The 17,574-nt window shown below is 53.0% G+C and overlaps 8 protein-coding genes across 8 annotated transcripts; 3 read left to right on the top strand and 5 right to left on the bottom strand.

The window, feature by feature from the left end:
* Positions 1-152: 152 nt before the first annotated feature.
* BO85DRAFT_449418 (cyclin-dependent protein kinase) lies at positions 153-1,431 on the bottom strand. The gene is made up of 3 exons (XM_025660162.1): positions 1,313-1,431; positions 1,222-1,245; positions 153-1,155 (listed from the first exon to the last, which is right to left on the bottom strand). Exons 1-3 carry the CDS (start codon positions 1,352-1,354, stop codon positions 280-282), a joined length of 942 nt encoding a protein of 313 aa, XP_025515358.1. The 5' UTR covers positions 1,355-1,431; the 3' UTR covers positions 153-279.
* Positions 1,432-2,131: 700 nt separating this feature from the next.
* On the top strand, positions 2,132-3,901 carry BO85DRAFT_449417 (hydroxyacid-oxoacid transhydrogenase). Its single transcript, XM_025660161.1, has 3 exons — positions 2,132-2,681; positions 2,736-2,794; positions 2,841-3,901. Exons 1-3 carry the CDS (start codon positions 2,263-2,265, stop codon positions 3,845-3,847), a joined length of 1,485 nt encoding a protein of 494 aa, XP_025515357.1. The 5' UTR covers positions 2,132-2,262; the 3' UTR covers positions 3,848-3,901.
* Positions 3,902-4,221: 320 nt separating this feature from the next.
* On the top strand, positions 4,222-5,314 carry BO85DRAFT_459501 (glycoside hydrolase family 43 protein; the record flags this gene model as incomplete). The annotated part of the gene is made up of 2 exons (XM_025661662.1): positions 4,222-4,910; positions 5,014-5,314. The coding sequence occupies 2 exons, from the start codon at positions 4,222-4,224 to the stop codon at positions 5,312-5,314; spliced, it is 990 nt and encodes a 329-aa protein (XP_025515356.1).
* Positions 5,315-5,639: 325 nt separating this feature from the next.
* Positions 5,640-7,106, top strand: BO85DRAFT_300511 (uncharacterized protein). The gene is made up of 3 exons (XM_025655339.1): positions 5,640-5,758; positions 5,816-5,868; positions 5,921-7,106. The coding sequence occupies exon 3, from the start codon at positions 6,080-6,082 to the stop codon at positions 7,061-7,063; it is 984 nt and encodes a 327-aa protein (XP_025515355.1). The 5' UTR covers positions 5,640-5,758; positions 5,816-5,868; positions 5,921-6,079; the 3' UTR covers positions 7,064-7,106.
* Positions 7,107-7,235: 129 nt separating this feature from the next.
* BO85DRAFT_477923 (uncharacterized protein) lies at positions 7,236-8,067 on the bottom strand (the record flags this gene model as incomplete). The annotated part of the gene is made up of 3 exons (XM_025662862.1): positions 7,828-8,067; positions 7,360-7,727; positions 7,236-7,249 (listed from the first exon to the last, which is right to left on the bottom strand). The coding sequence occupies exons 1-3, from the start codon at positions 8,025-8,027 to the stop codon at positions 7,236-7,238; spliced, it is 582 nt and encodes a 193-aa protein (XP_025515354.1). The 5' UTR covers positions 8,028-8,067.
* Positions 8,068-8,172: 105 nt separating this feature from the next.
* Positions 8,173-9,921, bottom strand: BO85DRAFT_397460 (uncharacterized protein). The gene is made up of 2 exons (XM_025657024.1): positions 9,786-9,921; positions 8,173-9,719 (listed from the first exon to the last, which is right to left on the bottom strand). The coding sequence occupies exons 1-2, from the start codon at positions 9,805-9,807 to the stop codon at positions 8,344-8,346; spliced, it is 1,398 nt and encodes a 465-aa protein (XP_025515353.1). The 5' UTR covers positions 9,808-9,921; the 3' UTR covers positions 8,173-8,343.
* A 1,034-nt stretch (positions 9,922-10,955) lies between these two features.
* BO85DRAFT_449413 (uncharacterized protein) lies at positions 10,956-12,704 on the bottom strand. Its single transcript, XM_025660160.1, has 5 exons — positions 12,338-12,704; positions 12,203-12,255; positions 11,797-12,141; positions 11,566-11,725; positions 10,956-11,507 (listed from the first exon to the last, which is right to left on the bottom strand). Exons 2-5 carry the CDS (start codon positions 12,236-12,238, stop codon positions 11,218-11,220), a joined length of 831 nt encoding a protein of 276 aa, XP_025515352.1. The 5' UTR covers positions 12,239-12,255; positions 12,338-12,704; the 3' UTR covers positions 10,956-11,217.
* Positions 12,705-12,891: 187 nt separating this feature from the next.
* BO85DRAFT_520181 (HECT domain protein) lies at positions 12,892-17,325 on the bottom strand. Its single transcript, XM_025665112.1, has 3 exons — positions 16,973-17,325; positions 13,215-16,917; positions 12,892-13,164 (listed from the first exon to the last, which is right to left on the bottom strand). Exons 1-3 carry the CDS (start codon positions 17,173-17,175, stop codon positions 13,042-13,044), a joined length of 4,029 nt encoding a protein of 1,342 aa, XP_025515351.1. The 5' UTR covers positions 17,176-17,325; the 3' UTR covers positions 12,892-13,041.
* Positions 17,326-17,574: the final 249 nt, after the last annotated feature.

The raw sequence follows: 17,574 nt of genomic DNA, 5'->3' as shown, positions 1-17,574 counted from the left end.
GTTAGTGTCTATAAGCTGAAGGGAAACGACAAGCAAAAAAATGTCGCATTAATTAGCTCCGATTCTAGGATATTCGATGATCGATATGAAAAATTGCCAGTCCACGACCTAGCTCCCAGTTACTCCTGCTTCCTGCCTCCTGACCCCAAATTCTCCTTTCCCCAATGTTTCAACTCCCTACCTTACTTGCAAGTTACCCTGAAGTGGAAGATCCCCCGCTTTAGTTTCATCCGCACCACCCCCTAGCATGAGCGAGCCCCCCCCCAAATCAGACAACCATCACCAGCCACGCTGTCCCTCAACCGCCCTGGCAAAAATAGCACGCACCTCCTTATCACAGAGTTCACCATTAGTGAACCAAGAATAATTCAACGCATCCACAGCACTAATCCTCATCTCAGGCTGTAACTTCAACATCGCCCTGACAAGTTCCATCCCCCGTTCTTCCATACTAGGCATCAGTCCCCACAAGTCCTGCTCCACATACAGTGGGAAATCCGCGCGATATTCAGGCAACCTCGACACACCCCGCCACGAGGTCTCACACGGAGTCCCCATGACCCTGAAAATCTTCTGCAGTTGGTCCTCGTTATTCGATCCGGGGAACAATGCCCGACCCATAGACATCTCCGCGATAATGCATCCGATGGACCAGATGTCGATGCTCGTACTGTAGCTTCGACTCCCTAGTAACACGTCTGGCGCGCGGTACCACAGCGTGACGACCTCATTGGAGAAGGTGTTCACCGGGATGCCGAATGCGCGGGCGAGGCCAAAGTCTGCGAGTTTGAGCTGGCCCTTATGGTTGACCAAGAGGTTTTGGGGTTTGAGATCGCGGTGGAGGATGCGGTTCTCGTGACAGAAGGCGATGCCGCAGACGAGTTGGTTTGCGAAGGATTTGATGACGGAGGGCTCGAGCTGCCCGCCGTTGGTGTCCATGTAGCGCTTTAGGTCTTTGTCCATGTATTCGAAGACGAGCATGAGTCTGTTCTCGGAGTGGATGACATCGTGGAGGCGGAGGATGTTCTCGTGGTGGAGCTCTTTCATGAGAGAGATCTCGCGGATCGCGGTCGAGGGCGTGCCTTCTTCTGTGTCGAGAGCGATTTCTTTGAGTGCCACGAGCTCGCCGGTTTTGGTGTTGCGGCCTTTGAAGACCTATTTCAGGGCTGTTAGGTGGTGGTGGTGGGGGGGATTGATGGTGTGGAGAGTGGGTTGGGGTACCGTGGCATAGGTGCCTTCGCCGAGCTGGGGTGGTTAGCGGTGGTTATGTATGGGTATGTTGCTGGGGGGTTTTGGTGGTTGTAGCGCTTACCTTTTCCAGCTGTTGGAAGGAGTTGGGAGATGTTCGGGTCATGGTGGTGGTGGTGATGGTGAGGGTGTAGCTTCTGCGGAAGTGGTGGGTGATGATGATGATGGTGGTGGAGGATGAGTTTATTGGGGGTCTGCAGTAGTTGAAGGATCGACTGCAGAGAGTCTGACTGTCAGGCACAAACCCCGCCAAGTTTCCCTGCCGATGACATTGCCTGTGCACCGGAAGTTTCCAGGTCGATAAGGTAACTATTGCTAATTCATTAGGCCCACGGGTTGCGGAAGATGCCTGCGGAATGTCATTCATTGGTGGACGGGATCTGGTCGGAGGCCTTAGCTCAGGCTGGGGCGAAGGGGAGTGCTTATGTCGGCTGACAATTCCATAGAGGGTCGAAGTGCTCAAGCTACGTTGTGTATACTAAGAAATTCTACAGCAGGAACAAGTTTGGTGGCATGGTGATATGATAGCAATATACTTGGTTGAAGATCACCGAAATGGATGTCAATCGCCGAATGGGGAGTGGACCTCGGTACTTCCCTTTCGGGTATCGCCATGTCCGATCCAAGGGACAGTACCTTTTCTGATTTCTTATTTTTGGGCGATGGCAAGCCAGTTGCATCATTCGGTGCCGGCAGCGAATTAGGATAGTCGTCTCCATGCGATCGTCTGCATTGTCAGTGGAGAGTGACAATTGAAAGGGCAAGAAGATCTGGAGGCTGAGAGGAAGCGTTGGAGTCGGTCTTCTGTCCGAGCGAGGATCCCCGCATTTGGTCTCCATCTCCAGCTTTGCTCCTCGGCTGCTTCTTTTACCTCCTGTTCTCTCCCCGTGTCTTACTCTTTCTTCTTCTTCTTCCTTCTTCATCTTCTCTTCAATTACTGGTCTTTACTTGGACTTCAATTGCTTCTCTTCTGCCCTAAACCTCTCCACTCTTGCCTGTCTACAACCCCGCATTATGGTCAGCGCCGTTCGCGTCGCCCCTTCGGCCGCCAGCAGAGCCCGCAATCTGCTGCGTACCGTCCAATACACTCATCCTCCATCATGTCCCTGCCATTCCAATCCTAATCACCATCATCACCATCGTTCCCCCACGCTATCCGACCATGTGCGCCGTCATATGGCCACCCCGGTCGACCCCTCCCGTCAAAAGGAATATGCCTTTGAAATGGCCGCCTCCAGCATCCGATTTGGCCCTGGAGCCACGAAAGAAGTTGGCATGGACTTTGCCAACATGAAGGCAAAGCGTGTGTGCATTGTGACGGACGAAAATGTCGCCAAGCTGGATGCCATGAAACAGGCGGTGGAAGGTCTATCGCGTGAGGGGATTGAGTTCACCGTCTTTGACAAGGTCCGGATTGAACCCAAGGATAGCTCGTTCGTCTCCCATTGCATTGTCTTTTATCGATTGCTAGATGCTAATGATAACAGTGTCAAGGAGGCAATTGCATTTGCCAAGCCTTACAACCCTGACGCTTTCCTCGCCGTAGGTGAGTATCATCCCCAAGTCATCCCTTGATCCGGCTAACGGCCCAGGCGGTGGATCGGTCATTGACACCGCCAAATTGATGAATCTCTACACCGTCTTTCCCGATGCCGATTTCCTCGACTTCGTCAATGCGCCACTGGGCAAGGGCTTGCCCGTTAACCGGCCGCTGAAACCTTTGGTCGCTGTGCCGACCACAGCAGGTACTGGTTCGGAGACTACAGGAACTGCCATCTTTGACCTGGTGTCCAAGAAGGCCAAGACTGGTATTGCCCATCGGAACCTGAAGCCGACTCTGGGTATCTGTGATCCAATCAACACACGGACCATGCCGTCGGCGGTCCATGCTTCTTCTGGTCTGGATGTGCTCTGTCATTCGCTGGAGTCATGGACGGCGATTCCTTACAATGAACGGACACCTCGTCCGACTAATCCCATCAATCGCCCCGCGTATCAGGGTGCGAACCCTATCTCCGACATCTTCTCTCTGCAGGCGCTGAAGAGCACTGTCAAGTATCTCCCCCGGGCGGTTAAGGATCCCGATGACTTCGAGGCGCAGTCGCAGATGCTTCTGGCCGCCACGCTGGCTGGTGTTGGGTTCGGAAACGCAGGCGTTCACCTCTGCCACGGCATGAGCTACCCCATTTCCAGCCAGAACCCGGGCTATAAGCATGCTGGCTACTCTGTGGACCACCCTATCATCCCCCACGGTGTGTCGGTGGCAGTGACCGCGCCGGCTGTGTTCCGCTTCACAGCTGCCTCCAACCCAGACCGGCATCTGGCGGCCGCGGAGGCATTCGGAGTAGACATCTCGAACGTCAAGCGCGAAAGCGCTGGTGAAGTCTTGGGTGAGGCACTGGCCAACTTCCTGGTCCGGCTGGGCGATCAGCCCCGTGGTTTGAAGGACCTGGGCTTCAAAGCCGGGGACATTGACTCCCTGGTGGAGGGCACGATTCCACAGCAGCGAGTGCTGGCACTTGCGCCGACGCTAAATAAGGAATTGGAGGCAGAGAGGGCTGAGCTGCGGGGATTGCTCGAAGAGTCACTGGAGTATTAGCTTAAGTGTGTACATAGCCAAATAGTCTGAAATTGCATGATGGTTCAAATGACAGTGACCAGATGCCAAGTGCACTAATCCTGCAGCTTCCCTGCCAGCGTCCCTTCAGATTGTCGATATTCAACTGAACCAAGCCACTAGTCCAATCAGCCGACCTTGTCATGAAGCATATCGCATCCCCGCATTCTCACCCGCATTCCTGCAGCGATCCTCGCCCCTTCCTGCTTATATACCCAACCTCGCCTCCATTGCCGTCAGGGTCTGCTTCGACACGCACTCTGCCCCCCTCATCCCATCCACCCACCCTCACCATGAAACACCACTACAACCCATCCACCTACCTCTCCATCCTCCCCTCCCTTTTCCCCCTCACCATGTCTTACCCCCAACAGCCTCTCCCACAAAACCTCCTCACCACCACAACCTCATCAGTCACCAAAGCCGGCAACCCCGTCTTCCCGGGCTGGTACGCCGACCCAGAAGCACGTCTCTTCAACGCCCAATACTGGATCTACCCAACCTACTCAGCCGACTACAGCGAACAAACCTTCTTCGACGCCTTCAGCTCCCCAGATCTCCTCACTTGGACCAAACACCCCACCATCCTAAACATCACGAATATCCCTTGGTCGACGAACCGTGCCGCTTGGGCCCCGTCCGTGGGCCGGAAACTCCGCTCTTCCGCCAGCGCAGCAGCAGCAGCAGCAGATGAAGAATATGACTATTTCATGTACTTCTCCGTTGGTGACGGAACCGGGATCGGTGTTGCGAAATCAACCACAGGAAAACCTGAGGGGCCATACGAAGACGTCCTTGGTGAACCACTCGTCAATGGCACAGTGTATGGGGCAGAGGCAATCGATGCGCAGATCTTCCAGGATGATGATGATGGCCGGAATTGGTTGTATTTTGGGGGGTGGAGTCATGCGGTTGTTGTGGAGTTGGGGGAGGATATGGTGAGTTTGAAGGGGGAGTATTTGGAGATTACTCCGGAGGGGTATGTTGAGGGGCCGTGGATGTTGAAGAGAAATGGGGTTTATTATTATATGTTTTCGGTTGGGGGGTAAGTAGTAGTCCCTTTTTCTCCAGTGGTCTGTGTGCTAGGGCATGATGGTTGTTTTTCGTTGAGATTTGCTAACGCACTGCTTTGTTGTTGTTGGGATTAGATGGGGTGATAATTCTTACGGAGTCAGTTATGTCACGGCTGATTCTCCGACGGGGCCATTTTCGAGTACGCCGAAGAAGATTCTTCAGGGGAATGATGCGGTGGGGACGAGTACGGGACATAATAGTGTGTTTACTCCTGATGGACAGGATTACTATATCGTTTATCATCGTCGGTATGTTAATGATACGGCTCGGGATCATCGTGTGGTTTGTATAGATCGGATGTATTTTGATGAGGATGGGGAGATATTGCCGGTGAATATCACGGTGGATGGTGTTGAGGGGAGGACATTATCTTAGTTTATAACTACTGATAGGAGTAGATTATTTGGTGGGGAGTGTTGTCGATACGATAGAAAGATTTCTTGTGGCGAGGAATATAATTAGTTGAAGATCCATAACTCACTTGAAGCAGACAGATATCCACGGATGGTTTATGAAAGTGAGCACAGAAGGAAAGCATTCAAGTCATGTGTCACTCGAAATATAAATTGTTGTTATAACCGATCTCTCTTTAACAGGATCTGTATGAAGTCCTTTCCAGTTAACATCATGGCGATATACCCTAGAAGTGATGCAGCATACAAAAGGACAGACAATTTAAGATATCGGCATATAGGTTCAGGTCCTTGACATCTTCCGAGGATCCTCAAGAGAGTCAAACAAGAAAGGCCAAAGGTCAGGTCACAGGGAGCTAATGATCCGGTGAAGTGCCTGGCTACGGTGAATGCCTCTACGAACAAGGTGCGTCTCCACATTATTCTAGCTTCCACCTACTTTCCGGAATGATATGGACCACAGGCAATATCCGTCCGTTTATTTCGTGGCGCGACGCGATTCAGTCGAACCAGCCTGTGAGTCTACTCACAATAGTAACCAGAAGACATGAAGCTGAATAAAACACAGGAACATACCTGACCTAGCCGAGCAAATCCAGCGGAAGGTACACAACCCCAGCAACCTCAGAACAACCAGTATATAAGCCCCAATGCATCCTACTCCGGCAATCCTCTACCAAAACCCAGCCCCAAAAACTTAGCTAGCTCATCCTCAACCTGCACCAAAATGTCCACAGCCGAAATCAAATACCCCCTGGAGGGCAACACACGAATCGAAATCGAGGTGAGCAAAGTACTCGACGACGCCATGATCCCCAACTTCATCTGGGGTCAAGGCGTGCATCTCATGATGGGCATCAAAGATAAATGGGATACACCGGGCTGGGTAGTGCGCGACAAAGACATCCAACTAGCCGCACATGTGTTGAGTTGTACCTTCCACATCGGAAAGCCCTATTCCGCACGCAAGCCCGAGGAAAGAAAGACCCCCACGCCGGGCGAATACTGCTTCGAATACGGAGTGTTCGGGGTGCAAGAGATCCATCTTCACAAGAAGAGTAGTCGATGTCCCAGTTTCCCGGACCCTCCTCTAGATAATCCGGGCAAGAATGACCAGTATTACATGCTCACTTCGGATAGACGTCTACCGGTGTCGCGTATTGTCCAGGTGCGCGATATGCCGGAGGAGAATTACTATCCCGTGAAGATGCCCGTGCCGGCGAGATACGTGGAGAATCTTGTCCTGTTCTGCGCGTGGAATCTGGCTGTGGTGGATATTCCGGATCCTTATTATGATACGTTGGTTTATCTGGCGAGGGGGATGGGTTTGGATAGTACGAATTATTCGTATGTCGAGCCGAAGGAGTTGCAACCGCCGTTTGATCGGTTCATGAAGATACTGGATCTTGATGCTAGTAGGCATGGCGAGGAGGGTCTGAAGAGTGATCTGTGTCATCGCAGGTCTTATCGATTTCTGTGTGAGATTCTTATGGCGTTGAGGAAGATGAGGCAAGTGCAGCGGGATATGGATGAATCGCTGCGCTATTGGCCGCCGATGGAACGGGGGCTGGAAGCTAAATGTGAGGCTATGGATTTGGAATATGAGGATCTGCAGGACCCGGACGAGACGCCCATGCTTCATCATGATTTGGTTGCGGCGTTGGCTAGTAGGAAGTGGAGGTATTCTCCGGTTGAGTGTGCTAGCACGTAGCTTAAATTGACTATGATATACTTGGGAGAACCGCAATGGCTAGCAATAAAATAAAACTCCTTCCCCATCAATAACTCCAACAAAGAAGTATACATCATCCCTAGAACATAGACAATATACCCTAAGAACCTAACCCACTTCTTTCCCCTCCACCAAATCCCACACCGCAACCCTAGCCCCATCCCCCTTTCCACCCCGTCCACTACTACTACTACTACTTCTAAACCACCCCTCCCCAATCTTCCTCCCCGCAAACCCCATCGCCGCATCCCTAACAACACTCCACTCCAACACACTCCCCTTCCCCAGAACCTCATTCCCATTCTCATCATCCCTCTTAATCGCCTCCACCGCCCCCCTCACCCAAGAAACACAATTCCACCCTTCCTCTCCACCCTCCTCCTCTCCTCCTCCCACCGGAACCTCCCTCAATATCTCAACCAATCTCTCCCGATCCACCACCTTCCCAATAAGCACCCGTACCAGAACCATCGTGTCGAGAGCGGTGCTGCGCTCTTCGAAGGTCCATTTGAATACCATCCCTGTCCCGGTGGGGGTGGGGAGTTCTCGCACGTGGTAGGTCGTTCCAACGATGCTACGTTTGGTTTTTGGGAAGCGGTGCTGCTGCTTGTCTTTGGGGAGGATGGTTAGGGACCAGTGATACCTATTTAAATAATCAATTATTTGTTTATGTATGTGTTTGGGGGGTAGTTAGTTAGTGGGGGAAAGGGGAATGTGTGCTGGGGCTGGCTGGGCTAACTCACGTATCTTCTTTGTCGGGCATCTTGGGACGGACACCGCCTCCGCGGGCGTGGAGGGAGATGTAGAGGCGGGGTTTGTTGGATGATTTCATCGAGTTAGAGTGTATGAGAGGGGAGGTAGTGGAGGGTGGATTGTTGAATGAGAGGTGGGTGGGACTAGGTTTTGTGGAAGGTTTGATATCACATGGATACTCCCTTGTCATCTAAGGCTGGGAGTAGCCGCCAGCCTTGTTTGGGTTTGTGGGTTTACCAGTAGATCTCTGTTTGATATGAGTTGGTGTTTTGTGTGTGAATTGATGGTTGGTTGAGGTATTTCTACTTTACTGCAGCCTGTGTGGCTATCACCGTAGGGTATTCTTTATAGAAAATGAATGCAATGTTACTGAATCCCATCACCCGTACCTATCGAAGTAAATTTTTAAGTGAAAGAAGCGAAGTCCGAGCACAAAAAGGACAAATCTATGTACAAGAAGAAATGCAAGCTGGGTATCAAAAACATGTACAGGAAGAAAATCATAACTAAAACATCGAACTCCTTTTCTTGCTCAGCTTCGCCTCATCAGCTGATGAACGTCGTAATCGAAAGAAACTACTTTTCTTAGGCTGTAATGCCGGTGACGATGCCGCCGGTCCTGGTGTCTCCGCTGGCAAGGCAAATCTCACGGCTGATTGGCGCCGCGGGTCCAAGCCCGGGGCAGTCATGTACGGGCCTGCCTGTGGCCGTTGACGACCGTCTTGATAAGGATAAGAGTAATGGGGCTGGTTGGCCGGTCGTAAGGGGAGGGTTTGTCCGGGCTGCTGGGGACGAGGAGGCAGCGATGGTGTCTGTCTGTGTCTGCGTACTTGGTCTTCTTCCTGTCCGTAGAGCATCTGGAGACGGCGAGTTTCCCGATCGATTTCGGCTTGTCGCTCTGCCTTGCGTCTGCGACGCGCCTTTTCCTCTTCTTCGAGCAGTTGCTGGGTGCGTCGCTCTTCTTCGCGTTGGCGGTTGGATTTAGTGGGCGGCTGTTGTGGTGGTTGTGTTTGTGGTTGCGGTTGCGGTTGGGGCTCGGGCCTTGGTTGGACGGCGTTTAATGCCCCTGATGCTGCTGGGACAGAGGGTAGGGGCTTGGAGTTTGTCTTGGTCGGGGAGGGTGTACTCGACATGTGGGCGGGTTTGGTGACATGGAATGCGTCTTTCATCGAAGTAAAGTATACGTCGCGGATGGTAATTGCGCCAAGGAGGAGAACAACTTCGAGGCCTTTAAAGTCTTCCATCTCCACGCGGTAGAGGTTCGGTTCATAAAGGGTGAGTTCGCGGAGGCCCTTGAAGATGGATACGGTGATATCGGGCTCTTTGCTTTTCGTCTTGGATTCGGGAATTGTGGTCGTCTTTCCGGACAGGAGACAGGTCAGGTCTTTGGACAGTTTGCTGTCCTTGCGCCAGGTGAAGCGCAGTTTCGGGGTGGTATCAGCAGAAGCCGGGTCAGGGTGGGTGCGGTCGAGGGTAGATGCGGAGGGCTGTCGGAAGCTGTGTTGGGGCATCTCGAAGGTCCATGTCGCAGGGCTGTTCCAGGTTTTGGGCTTGAAGTGCACCGTCACTTGCTGGTCGGGGTTGTAGAGGTTGATGGTGAAGCGGGAAGGAAGAATAGGTTCTGGCGGAGGCGGAACGCCGCCATTCTGGCGGATAGCCTCCGCAGAGAGACTAGGTTGAGTCCATTCCGGGATGATCAGGACCTCGCCGAAGAGGATGTCGGAGACGTAGGGGTCATAGAGGGCGGAGGCATAGCGGTTCTGTGAGGAAGGGGAGGAAGGATCCGGGTAGCGGAGGGAGTAGACAGGTTCCGGATCGTTTCCGTGCTGGCAGAGATAGATGCTCCAAAGCTTGGATTGCTTGTTGTGCTTGAGATAGAAGGCTGCTCGGATTAGCAAGCGACGTCAACTAGGGGGAGTGGAGTCAAGGAGTGATGCTAAAGACATACTGGGAAGGTTCTCGTCTAGCATTTTTAGATCTGGGTCGGGATGGATTAATTCAACGGGAATCTCTGCGCGACCCGTGGTCCGAATGCCATTGGGTTCGTCTTATAAGAAATGCGAGGCGAGATGCACGAAAGAAAGGACGATCCAAAGAAGAAAGAAAGACGTCGAGGAATGAGGCCTAGTGGTGCCTCAGGCAGGATAACAAGTACGGGGCACTGCCCCACCGCTATAAATAACACCCTCTTCCAGGTACCGCCCGGTATTGCCATGTGCCTTGGCAGGCAATTTAGCTGGGGAGATCCATTGCGGTACGGAAAAGTACCAACGATCAGCGTACCCAGCAGTATTGGAGTGTACTGTAGGCAGCCATCATCGGATGGTTTGCAGTTTCATATGGTATGCAGACCCCATTCAAGGGTCCCAATCATGAAGGATCTCCGGTGGTGACGAAGCTGCCGATCTCCGGACTATCTCTTAGTCGGTCAAGTCGCACTGCCTCTTTTCGAGCTTCTCTCGCAAAAGAAAAGAGTAAGCCTTGCAGGCAGATATTTTTCGTGCCTTGATATGCAGCGTATCTATTCAACTTCAATCATCTGGATTGCTACATGGGCCCGGGAGCAAGCAAGCAAGCAAGGCACAGCAATCCACTTTAGACAACCATACTCGACCATCAATGGGACTCGTCTTTGCTTCGCCTGTATAACACAGACTACTAGACCCCAGCACCACGATGAGGTGCGAGTCCATGCTGGGGGCCTGGAATCCGTTAGCCAAGCGGATAACGCTGACGTACCTCTGTATGGTGACGCGTGGGCAGTCATCGAATGCTCTTGGCTATTAGTATGATGCTTCGGAATCTGGAGGTTTGGATGCATATACCGATTGTTTGTTGTTCGGTTTTGTGGTGTGACGTGGAGCCGTATGTGGTGGACACGCGTGATTTCGAACGTGAGCTCGCAATGCAGTTACTATATGCATGATTGTGAGAGACCTACTAGGAACATAGTGCTGGTTAATCGGTGATGCGCGTTGATGTTGTCTGTGGGTTCGGAGAATTCGAAGGAAGCGTATCGATAATATATGGCAGCCAGTATGGTCAGTAAGCAATGTCGGTAGATTACCCGGCATGTCTTTATGAGATACAAGCCCTGTATATGCATTAGAAGAATCGAATTGTCTTTGAAAAGCCATCCATTCATTCGAATGAATGCTATGCGATCACCGTTCTTATAGATCTACCTGCAGTCGATCACCTATCCACCTCATTGCAGCTTTCAACAAGGAGCATTGTTTCGTGATTCAGGGTAAAGAGAGCAAGACAAAGAGCAATGTGGTCAACTCATAATCCAATGCTTCAGATCTTTGATCTAAACCCGTATATCGGCATCTCCACATCACGCTCTATACTCTACAAAGAACTGACAACAAGGGAATCTATACTCGAACACCATCCACCTCTGTACCTTCCGGCACCTTGGCCGCCTCCCGCTCGGCAATACTCAGCTGCAAACCTTGGTCGTCCCATCCCTGAGTACCTTTCTCGTACAGCGTCTTCTGCTGCTCGCGGTCTGGCATGGGTCCAGACTTCCCTCGTCGCTCACGCGATTCAATCGTCTCCACCAGAGATGCATTGTCTCCGTCTAGCTCATACCCCTCGAGGTCATCTGAGTGAACTTCCTTTGTGAATTCGTACGTCCGGTACTCGGTGTTGACCCATCCGGTTCCTATTTCATCGTTAGCCTTTGTCTACACTTGACACATGCAGTCTTTCAAAAGACATACCCTGGTACTGGCTGCTATCCTCCCAATCCTCGGTGAAGTAATGCAGGAAACCTCCGTGGGTGACAATCACGATCTCCTTCTCCGGTCTCGCCTTCAGCCAGCGGCGGGCTGCCCGCGCCCGCTCCTTGATGGCCTTGTGAGTAGGTGCATATTTGCCTTGCTATATGGTTGTACCACGCCACTGGTCAGCGAACCGAACCTATCGTCACTTGGGTAAACGAACAAACCCACCTTATTGTTCCAACCATCATGCACCAAACCCAAATCAATCGGGACGTTCTTCTCCTCCATCTCCTTGCGTAGCACCTCTGGGTCGCTTCCCGTGTCGCAAGCGACGTCACTCGTTTCCTGGGCATCAGGAAGAGCGATCAGCTTCATGTCTGGGTGTGACTGGAACACGGGCTCGAAGCTCTGCAGGGCAGTGTAGATAGTGCGACGGAGCGGGGAGGCCGTGACGAGGTCGACCTGAGTGTGGCGAGGGAAGCTATCGCGGAGTTTACGACATTGTTCGTTGCCGAGATCGGTGAGAAGGGGGTCGGGGATGACGTGGTTGGCGACACAGAGGTTGTGCTCGCCCTGAGAGAAATTGTTAGCGACCGCGTCGGTCGGGGAGAGAACTGCGGATATATAGGCGTACCTGTGCGTGACGGACGCAGTGGATAATGGGAGGCATTGTGTTGGTTGCGGCGACTGTAGACTTGGGGAGGCGAGTTAGCAGGAAGAAGAGCGAAAGGGCCGGAGGAGTCGAGGAAGGGAAGAATGGAGCACAAACGTGGGGTAGCGGGGCTCGGTGATGGACAGGGTGCAAGCTGCAGTCCTTTAGCGTCTGTCGAACGGGACTCCGTGCACGATATTGTTCCTCGAGGGATTCTGTTAAGGCTGTTGAGGAGAGACGGTCGGTTTATATGGGTCCCGCGAAGAAGGGCCGTCCCAAGACGTCTGCCAATCCAAGCGGACCACTGCACACCGTGTCGCCCAACTGGTCAAATCCCTCCATCGCCATGACTCAAATGGGGGGCGAAGCCATCCGGAGCAGTGATTCCTTGCCCAGACCCGAGGGGTCCGGTCAGCGGGCTGATCACATGGAGATCAAAGATTTCAAGGAGAAAACAGGAAAGAGACAACTGGGTCTCTGATGGTATTCCAGAGATAACAAGGAGGGAAGAGCGAACGGAAGTCGAACTTGGCTGTGGCTGTTGTTCCTCAATACGGGCTTCCCGGCAAACTTGCCCGACCGCGACCACGACTATATCCACCACGCAACTCGAGCGAATATTATCACCATCTACAATCTATCTAATGAATTTCGGGGAAGAACGACCGCTTCGGACTTAAATTCGTCCATTTGCCAGATGTGGCACCGGCCACAATCGGACTAATACTATCTATGTAGAATTGGGTATGTCAAGCACGGCATATACAGCAAAGGGTATGTCCATTCCAAAAAACCGAGACCATCCAAACCAGTCCCCGAAATCAAGCAACGCCAAAGCCCCGGGCGTTCTCCAACGCCTTGCTCAACTTTTCCTCTAGGACACTACGGGAGGAGTATTCCGGCAACAGGAGGCGTCCGAAGCAGGTCAGACTCGTGGGAAGGCGCTGCAACAATCAGTACTTTGCTCTGCAACATGGAAGGCGACATCACTTACAGCATCTCCTACTCCGTTCTTCTGAATCACAAACATGATGCTCGCAATCCCATTAACCGGTACCCGATCGCTGGCAGTGACAAACTCCAACAGCTGCGCCTTCTTCTCGGCTGGGTACCGCCGTACAACACTCCAGAAGTCCCTGATCACCCGGTGGCTGGGGTCAAACCCACCCTCATACCGTGCGTGGCGCTCCAACTCCCGGATGTCAATGGTCTGGATTCCCTCGACCACAGTCTTCAGTGCCTCCGGTGTGAAAATGGAGAGGGCCGTCCGGTCGAGGCAGGTGTAGAACCCCTGAGCAAACGCCTCGAATTGAGGCCGGACAGACTTATCCGTTAGCCAGAAGATGTAGTCCTTGACGAACTGGGCACGGTTGCTGTTGGTCACCAAGCTGGCCTCGTCGGCGGGGGGTGTTGGCGACTGGGCTGGGACAAGCGTGTCAATCGGTTTCGTGGCTTCCCCGTACGAGCCAGCTGTCTCTGCAGCCATCGAAGACGGGGGGCTGAGGTCGGCGTGATCAGCAAAATGGCGGACCTCTGACCATGGAGGCGAGTACCCAAGGGACCGCGACCCGCTCCTGGCACGGGATGGCATGGACGACACAGGCCAGGGAGCATCTTTGTCCACCCTTTGCATGTCGACTGTTTCTACAGCCCCAAAGGCCTCGAAGCTAAATTCGTAAGTCCGCATAAATATGTCGCCCACATCCCCATCCTCCCATGTAAGCAGATCCCCCAATCCCTTGCTAAGTTCTGGCCACCCGTCCTGGATGTGCTCTAGGTGCTTCACCTTGAGTCCGAGTAGCTTGCGGTAAAAGGCAGTCGGGAAGTTAACCGGGAGCGTGAGACCATTATACACAGCCAGAGACATAAGGAGTCCAAGCAGTTCGAACTTGTACAAGGGCTCCCACGAACAAGGCTGGAACCATGAGATCCGCGTCCGCGCGTCCGTCGTGAACATGCCAAAAGATGGATCCAGTGCCTCTGCCATCAGAACTCGGAAGAATTCCTGTTGAACACCACCGTGGTCAAGACCCTCCTCACCTTCATCCATACCCATTTGTACCTTCAGTGGCCGCATAAGCTCCCGTCTTTCGCGGCGCCAGAGCTGATTGAGAGCATCTATAAGAATATTGTCGCGCCGGACCATCAGCACTAGATATGTAGACATCGACGTCTTTAACTGTGCGAGTAACCCGACATCATCCTGAACCTGGATGGGGCCAAAGGCCGTTTGTGTCACGTGTCTTGTCGTAGTCATAGCGGCTTCGTAGTACTTGGACATGGCCGCGTAGTTGAGAGCTCGGAAATAGATCACCAACGCTGACGGAGGGAAAAGAAAAGGGTAGGACAATAGATGCATTGTCTTGTTGTTCGGAAGGCTACCCATCCACTCCACAGGCATGTCCAAAGGTTCCAACCTGTCGGAGAGAAACGGGGTGTGGAAGTCTTCGGGTACCAAGCCCAAACGACTGCGCTCCTTGTACAATAATGACAGAATCTGAACGGCACCTCCAGCCGAACTGCTTTTCGACAGTTGCGGGTTACCATCCCATTCTTTGAGGAGAAGGGTGCGAAGCCATTCAGCAATGAAAGCAGGCGCGCCAGGAGGGGGAGTATGATCCAGGTCGCCAATGGCCGCTGTCATAGCCCCGTAATGCTCGCTGAGGTTGTTCACAATCAGATCCAGAACGCTGTTCTTACGCTGTTTTGGCAAGTCACGGGAGTACACCTGTCGCGCTTTTGATATTTCGTGGAACGCCAATCGTGCTGTGAGAGCGCGTACTAAGCGATCAAGTAGCCGAAGGGCCAGCTCATGTTCAAGCATATCAGTTGTTTCTACCACAAGACGGGCCCGGGGTATCGACAGCTTTTGCATGTCCGAACTCGAAGATACGCCCCCGGCCGCGCGCATTCGGAGAATCGCTCGCCATGTCGGTGCATCTATCTCGGGAAGAGAGCTAGCCAGGGCAAAAATGGCGAGTGTAGCAACATCAGCAGCATTGGCATCAGTGAAGTACTCATTGCCCTCCGAATCGGATCGACGAATGATCGGTGCGCTGGGTGCGGCGTTCGTCGAGTTGCTCGACGAACGGCGTGAGAGTTTACCTGACATCGAAAGCTCCTTTGGTGGGATGAATAGTGTCTCCGTAGCGCCCCAGAGACTGTGAAAGACAATATCCCGGGGGCAGAGGCGGAGTAACTTACGGAGCGATGGCTGTAATTGTTGGAGATCAAGCTTAGGCTTGGAGTGGCCCTCATTCATTCCAGTCGGGCCGGCCGATTTCTGGCGGAATGAGAGAAGGAGTTGCTTGGTATTCCCCAGTGCATAGAAGACGCTCTGTGAAACGAAGGAAAACACTTCACGCTGACGGGGAGTCGCAAAGCGCCACTCTGACTCCTCGAAGCTCCCGGTGGATTCCATGTACGTCAGCTCGTCCTTCCACAGTTCTGCCTCGTCCTCAGAGAGTATCATCATTTGCGTCATGCCGTCAATTATTTCGTCCGTCAAATGGGATAAGGATTGGATGCTTGAAATGGATTTGTTCTGACTCGAGCTCCGGCGCTTCGGTTTCCGGGCACTAGGAGACTCTGTTTCCGGAGGAGGTTGTTCGTCGCTCTGAGGCTCGGGCTTCTCGGATTCGTCGAGCAGGACGTTGTTGAGATACTTCGCGCCATCCCATGAAACACGTCGCCCTTTCTTCGGCTGCTCCTGCGGAAGGGGATAGTTTCCGTCTGCTGTTCTCCCCCGATGTTTCTGCGGACGATGCCGTAGGGCGGGTGGCGAAGGTACATTGTGTGTTTCATCGCCATTGACGTGTGTGTTCACAGTGAGCTTGCGGGCGGGTTTCAGCTCCTGATATGATTTCTCCTCCAAACTAGTGCGTGGATTCTGGCGCCATTGGTCCACGTCCGTGAGCGACAGTCGCTTGACCTGCTGGTTAGGAAGCTTCAACTCCAACGCAGCCAGCTGACCATTCCCATGGCGCGATGAGGGGGTTTGGGGAGCCGCAGTTGCAGACACAGTATGTTGGGGTGTTCGTTGTCGAGTTAGATTTGGCCTAGGTTTATCCGAATATGGCTGTGTTCCATCGCACTCCGGCTTTGGTGATTGAGATTCGGTACGGGTGTCTATGCGATCTGAATCCGGACCGAGCGAACTTGGAGAGCGTCGTAGAGGTAACCATTCTATCATCCTCAGCGATAAGGTATCGAATAAGTTCTGAGTGAACGACTTCGGGTCTTTCATTCGTTGTGTTGCAGGTGTCTCCTCCGGTATAACCGCCGTCAGGTCCTGGGATTCCACACATGGAGACAAACTTCGACCATTTCGATCATTAAAGCTGGAAGAATGTACGTTCCGAACCGGCGATGGCCTTAGCACCCCATCCAGGCCAGTATGGTCCCCGCTCCGTGACTCAGTACGTTCTCTCGCTGGCTCGTTCGAAGGCAAGGTACGGTTCCGTCGTTTCGATCGGCGTTGATATTCCTGGGGTGAAAGCTCACAAGGAACCCGAGAGAGATTGCGACACAAACCGTCCTCCGCGTTATCCAAGCTCGCCAAGTAGCAAGCCAGTGTGCGGGCGCTCAGCTCAGTATACCGACGAAATGGTCCCTCCGTCACGCGTTTCCGATAGCTAGCGCAAGTTGGCGTCTGGCAGCCAGGATCTTGACAGCCGTAGAGGAGTTGATTCTTATACCTAAAAGCGTTCCCGTCAGCGGGGCCAGCGCACGCACGGCGTCATAAGACGTTACCTGCGGACCAGAAGGTTGAACTGGCGACGGCGTTCATCTCGGCACCATAGAAGAACCTGCGCGGGATCCGAGACGTCCACGGTATTTTGAGCGATCACGTCGGGGGCGTTGGGAGGTAGTTTGGAGCGGTGAAACTGGGGTCGGTCGATGCCTCCATGCGAAACCTCATACGAGCTCACGGAAGCTCCGCGGAGCCTGGTCATCTTGACAGACTGCGGAGCATGCCGCAGCTAGCGATCGAGGAAAGACAGTGGCTTGACAAAGCACTCTCTTTGTTTGTAGGTCTGCGCAGTGAAGATAGGGGTCAAACTCGAGGCGAAGATGGCTATGTGACTCGTTATGTCCGGGGTCTGGGGGGTCTTGCGAGGCTGATATCACGAGCATTTGGGGGGGAGGGCCTCAGGCGCCAAGACCAGCTCGGGTGATGAGTCAGCTGGTGGGTACACCAAGAAATACACTAGTCCCTATCCGGATAGTCCGTTCTTGCTTGTGATCACTTGTTACGTACCCTCCAAGTCGAATCTCCCTTCAAGATATTATTAGCTTTGGTGGGCCCTGTTGTACAACAGATTTAGAGAAGGGCTTTTTTGTCACTATAGAGT

This window comes from Aspergillus piperis (genome assembly GCF_003184755.1).
Source record: "Aspergillus piperis CBS 112811 unplaced genomic scaffold BO85scaffold_9, whole genome shotgun sequence".
Taxonomy (NCBI): domain Eukaryota; kingdom Fungi; phylum Ascomycota; class Eurotiomycetes; order Eurotiales; family Aspergillaceae; genus Aspergillus; species Aspergillus piperis.
This window is presented reverse-complemented; position numbering and strand designations above follow the sequence as displayed.

Excerpts from the sequence above, each read along its gene's own strand:
- BO85DRAFT_449417 (XM_025660161.1), top strand. The coding sequence starts at position 2,263 with ATGGTCAGCGCCGTTCGCGTCGCCCCTTCGGCCGCCAGCAGAGCCCGC. Across the intron at positions 2,682-2,735 it reads ATTGAACCCAAGGATAGCTC|TGTCAAGGAGGCAATTGCAT; the intron begins GTTCGTCTCCCA and ends TAATGATAACAG. Across the intron at positions 2,795-2,840 it reads TGACGCTTTCCTCGCCGTAG|GCGGTGGATCGGTCATTGAC; the intron begins GTGAGTATCATC and ends CTAACGGCCCAG.
- BO85DRAFT_449413 (XM_025660160.1), bottom strand. The coding sequence starts at position 12,238 with ATGCCTCCCATTATCCACTGCGTCCGTCACGCACAG. Across the intron at positions 12,142-12,202 it reads ACTGCGTCCGTCACGCACAG|GGCGAGCACAACCTCTGTGT; the intron begins GTACGCCTATAT and ends AATTTCTCTCAG. Across the intron at positions 11,726-11,796 it reads ATGATGGTTGGAACAATAAG|CAAGGCAAATATGCACCTAC; the intron begins GTGGGTTTGTTC and ends ACAACCATATAG.
- BO85DRAFT_520181 (XM_025665112.1), bottom strand. The coding sequence starts at position 17,175 with ATGACCAGGCTCCGCGGAGCTTCCGTGAGCTCGTATGAGGTTTCGCAT. Across the intron at positions 16,918-16,972 it reads TTCAACCTTCTGGTCCGCAG|GTATAAGAATCAACTCCTCT; the intron begins GTAACGTCTTAT and ends GAACGCTTTTAG. Across the intron at positions 13,165-13,214 it reads AGAACGGAGTAGGAGATGCT|CGCCTTCCCACGAGTCTGAC; the intron begins GTAAGTGATGTC and ends TGATTGTTGCAG.
- BO85DRAFT_449418 (XM_025660162.1), bottom strand. The coding sequence starts at position 1,354 with ATGACCCGAACATCTCCCAACTCCTTCCAACAGCTGGAAAAG. Across the intron at positions 1,246-1,312 it reads CCTTCCAACAGCTGGAAAAG|CTCGGCGAAGGCACCTATGC; the intron begins GTAAGCGCTACA and ends TAACCACCCCAG. Across the intron at positions 1,156-1,221 it reads GCGAAGGCACCTATGCCACG|GTCTTCAAAGGCCGCAACAC; the intron begins GTACCCCAACCC and ends GCCCTGAAATAG.
- BO85DRAFT_300511 (XM_025655339.1), top strand. The coding sequence starts at position 6,080 with ATGTCCACAGCCGAAATCAAATACCCCCTGGAGGGCAACACACGAATC.
- BO85DRAFT_397460 (XM_025657024.1), bottom strand. The coding sequence starts at position 9,807 with ATGCTAGACGAGAACCTTCCCA. Across the intron at positions 9,720-9,785 it reads GCTAGACGAGAACCTTCCCA|CCTTCTATCTCAAGCACAAC; the intron begins GTATGTCTTTAG and ends TAATCCGAGCAG.